Source organism: Elephantulus edwardii, unplaced genomic scaffold (assembly GCF_000299155.1).
Source record: "Elephantulus edwardii isolate Elephantulus edwardi_28Jun2011 unplaced genomic scaffold, EleEdw1.0 scaffold00133, whole genome shotgun sequence".
Taxonomy (NCBI): Eukaryota; Metazoa; Chordata; class Mammalia; order Macroscelidea; family Macroscelididae; genus Elephantulus; species Elephantulus edwardii.
In genome coordinates, this window is record NW_006399883.1 from 1535923 (window position 1) to 1540034 (window position 4112).

The following is a 4112-nucleotide window of genomic DNA, read 5'->3' on the forward strand; positions in this document are numbered from 1 at the left end:
CTCTTTACTTTCTTTCTAGAGCCTTTTGATGCACAGAAATGAATGTTGATGGATTCTTATACATCTGTTTTGTCCTTTCTTGCTCATACTGCCAATAGTATATTCAAAGTTATTTCAATGCTATAGACAATATTATAACATTATTTTGAGATACATAGATTCTAAAGATACACCCAAAATTTATTTATAAGGTCACTTAAGTAAATGAGAGGGAGCTCTGATGGCCTAGTGGCATGAAGGTGCACTGTAATTCAAAAGGCATGAGGTTTGAAGCCACCAGGAGTTCCACAGAAGAAGGATGGGCAATCTCCTCCTGTGTGATTAACTGCTCTGAAAACCCACCAGAGGGTCAGCTATGGGTTGGTTCCAACCCAACTGCAAAAGCAACAAACAAATAAATGAGCTTAAATATTGATTCTATAAATTTTTAAAATTTTACAAAATGTTTTAATTTATAATAATTTTAGGAATTTATACAATTATGACTTCAGATAATCCAAAACCTTGAGGCCACATTCACTGAAATTTTAAGTCTGTTTTAAATTTTAAGTCTTTCTCAAGCCACTTTTTCAAGGCTCCTTTTACCTCATTGTTCCTAAGACTGTAGATTAGTGGGTTCAGTATAGGGGTGAAAATAGTACAGAAAGTTGAAACGACTTTCTCATAATTAGCCAATCTGTAGGATTTGGGTCTCATATAGATAAAAATGGCAGCCCCATAAAAGAATCCCACCACAGCCAAGTGTGAGGAGCATGTAGCAAAGGCCTTCTTACGGGCTTCTGTAGACTGCATGTGGAGAACCACAGCTAGAATGAGACTGTAAGAAGTCAGAATAAGGGAGAGAGGTATAAGGAGCATTAACACACAGCAGACGTACATGGCATTTTCAAAAAGGGTAGTGTCAGCACAAGCCAAACGCATCAGCATGGGGGCATCACAAAAGAAATTATTGATCTCGTGTGCACTGCAGAAAGGAAAGCTCAGAGTAGCAACTGCCTGCAGGAGACCATCAGCTGCCCCCAGGGACCAAGAAGCCATAGTCATTTGCAAACATAGTTGCCAGTTCATGAGGATGGGATAACGCAGTGGGTGACACACAGCCACATAGCGATCATAAGACATAACTGCCAGGAGGAAACACTCTCCAACATCCACGGTGATTGGGTCAAATATTTGTAACCCACATCCTGCAGGGGAGATGGACTTCTTGCCTGTCAAGAAGCCAGATGCCATTTTGGGCACAACTGTGAGAACCAGCATCATGTCCATGAAGGAGAGTTGGCTCAGTAGAACATACATAGGTGTGTGGAGCCGGTGGTCCTTGTGAATCAGAAGAATCATGAGGGCATTGCCCATTAGGGAAGCAATGGCTATGGTCAATATTACAGCGAACAGGAAGATATGAGACCTGGTGCGCTTAAAGAGTCCCAGGAGAATAAAATCTGAGGTGAAATTTTTCTTCTCCATGGTTTTTATTGGAGTGGCACTGCATACAAAAAGTTAGATAAATAAAAGGTTTCCATCATTTAAAAACGTTATATACTACCATACTACTTTCTCAAAACGTATTTGGAATCTAAGGTGCTAATTCAAATGATTACCAAAAGTTATTTGTCTTATCCTATTAATTCATTTCTCAATAACTCAACATTTTAATGTTCCAAATAACATGAATATAGCCTCTCACACAAATAGATTGAAATATAGTTGATAAAAATTAGGCAATGAATGAAAAAAGATTGAATCAGATGACAAAAATGTGTTTTAAAATGGTAGGGCATAACCACTGGTCTTTTAATTTATAATATTTATATCATTAATGTTTGGGAGGGTTTGCTATGTATACTCATACCAAAATCAACAGGTTGAGGAAACAAACTCTCAGAAGTCTAGATTTTATATTTTATAGAATTGCAAATTATTTCTACTGTTGTAATTTTAAACATTCACTTCTTTTAGATTTTAATGAAAGTTTATAATAAACTTGGATTTTCATTCATTCATTGTTGCACATTTTCCTCTCTTTCACCTCTACCCCAACTCCCTTTTATCTTTGGAAAATAGCTCTTTCATTGTTAAACAGCTCCTGTTCCCCCCACCTTCTCACCCCTGACAACTTTACTATGCAACTCTTTCAAACTTTTCAAAGTTAGGACAGATTTTTGGTCAGAAATTATGGTCAAACATCATAGAATAGAATAGAATAGAATTTTAATAATAAAAATATCCTATTTAGAGAAAAAAATTGGTATAATGGATGAAAATACTATTTTGTTATTCTCAACTAATTCTATATACTTGATATTAAAGTGCAGATAGTTTAGCACATCACTTACTGCTCATAAATTATATGTTATTCACTCATCATACTTATAAGAAATTTTCTTCATCAACTTTTGAGGAATTGTTGGCGTAGCCACACAATTTTAAAAAATATTGTGACTGAAAAAGAGAATTAAAAGAGCCAGGCCAAAAAAGAAAACTACAAACAGGAGATTTTGTATCAAAATAAGAATTGTTAAAATGATAAAAAGTGAAATGATTTGGTTCTCTGAAATGATTCAGAGAACCAGGAAATAATTTTAAAACTGTTTTATCTCCTACACTATCAATCACAGGCAAAGGATCAAGTAGACAGAAAGACCAGCAGTCTGATTGGTTCACTTTAAAAAAATGATACATAATTAGCATACGTGAATTGCTTTTCTGAGTTAGTTTTAGAAGTTATGATATTCATGTCCGTGTGCCCACATTTCCATTTTTAAAAAATACATGTTATCAAAATGACTGAACTTAGAGAAATGACACCTACTCTTTCTGAATTAATTGTAGCTAGAATTTGTATATAAATGAATATAAGAAAGGTTTTATAATTTTATAGTTATTTAAATCCATGTAAGACTTGTAAATTCAGAGAAAGAGCTAACTTCCTCTTTTATTAATTGAAAACACATATATACACAGCCTTTGAATATTTAGAAGAATGTAGACCTCTTTATTTCTGAAATGAACATTCCAAAGTAACTATCCAAAACTTCAAAGATATTATGCATTCTGAATAGTTGTCTAGAACTTGTCTATTCATAAATGACTACAGACAAAATATTATGATTACATGTTTTGATCTGAATGTTCTGATTTTATAAATACACTCTGCTACAAAAGTAAGTCGCAGACAGAGCACTTCTCTTGCCTAGCTAGATTACCAGCAGATGACATTTCACAGGAATGAGTGTTTGGATTTCAACTGACATGTGATAACAGCAGTATTATTGCTATGTTTTATCTTAAGAAACGAGAATCAATGGAATAAAAAAAGTAGTTTACTTAATCAAGATTTTAAAAATACTTGTTAATTAACATAATCTCCTGTCTAGTAAACCCATCTCCTTTTAAATATACTGTTTAAAGAGTCTTTCTTTTATTATTACCTTACACTCTTACTCTGGGATGCAAATTTCCTCTTCCTCTAGTATGTCCTTAAGTAAATTGATTTATTAATGAAGAGCTTTACGGAATAAATAATAATGGGCTTGCGATAAGAAATCCTGATTTAAGAAAGTTTTCTGTCATTTACTATGTCTACGACAAGAAAAAGATAACTTCCCCTTTGTTCTGTTAAACCGATTGTTATGTTTAAATTATGACATGTCTTAAAATATTTCTTAAATAAGAAAAACATGTATGAAAGAGTTTGGAACAATTTTACAGGTCAATTTGTATGTTTAAATATAATTTAACCTCTTAATATTGATCCTATGTTACCATTTCTACATTGATTTTCAGCAAGAAGCTTGAAAGTCAAGTATAAAGTTCAGTAAGATCATTTGAATTAGCACTGCCAAGATGAAAGAGAAATGCCAAGATTTAGAAACCCAAATGCTTATGATTCTTAAATTTGAATTGGTAAAGCAATATAGAAAATGGTAACTTTTTTGAGACACATTTTTAAACAATGTAAATCAAAGAAATAATGTTTACCCCAGCAGTCTGTCAATTCTTGTTAATTCACACTATCTTTTATTTTATATGCTATTTTTTTCATTATTAACTTAAATGGTTACCTGTTTTTAAAAGATACTATAAAGATATAAAAAGATACATAAAAAAAT

General features: G+C 32.8%; 1 protein-coding gene across 1 annotated transcript; it reads right to left on the bottom strand.

The window, feature by feature from the left end:
• Nucleotides 1–516: 516 nt before the first annotated feature.
• LOC102858383 (olfactory receptor 2T33-like) lies at nucleotides 517–1467 on the bottom strand. The gene has a single exon (XM_006893982.1). It carries the CDS (start codon nucleotides 1465–1467, stop codon nucleotides 517–519), a length of 951 nt encoding a protein of 316 aa, XP_006894044.1.
• Between the last annotated feature and the right edge of the window lie 2645 nt (nucleotides 1468–4112).

Coding starts and splice junctions, on each gene's coding strand:
- LOC102858383 (XM_006893982.1), bottom strand. CDS start 1,467: ATGGAGAAGAAAAATTTCACCTCAGATTTTATTCTCCTGGGACTCTTT.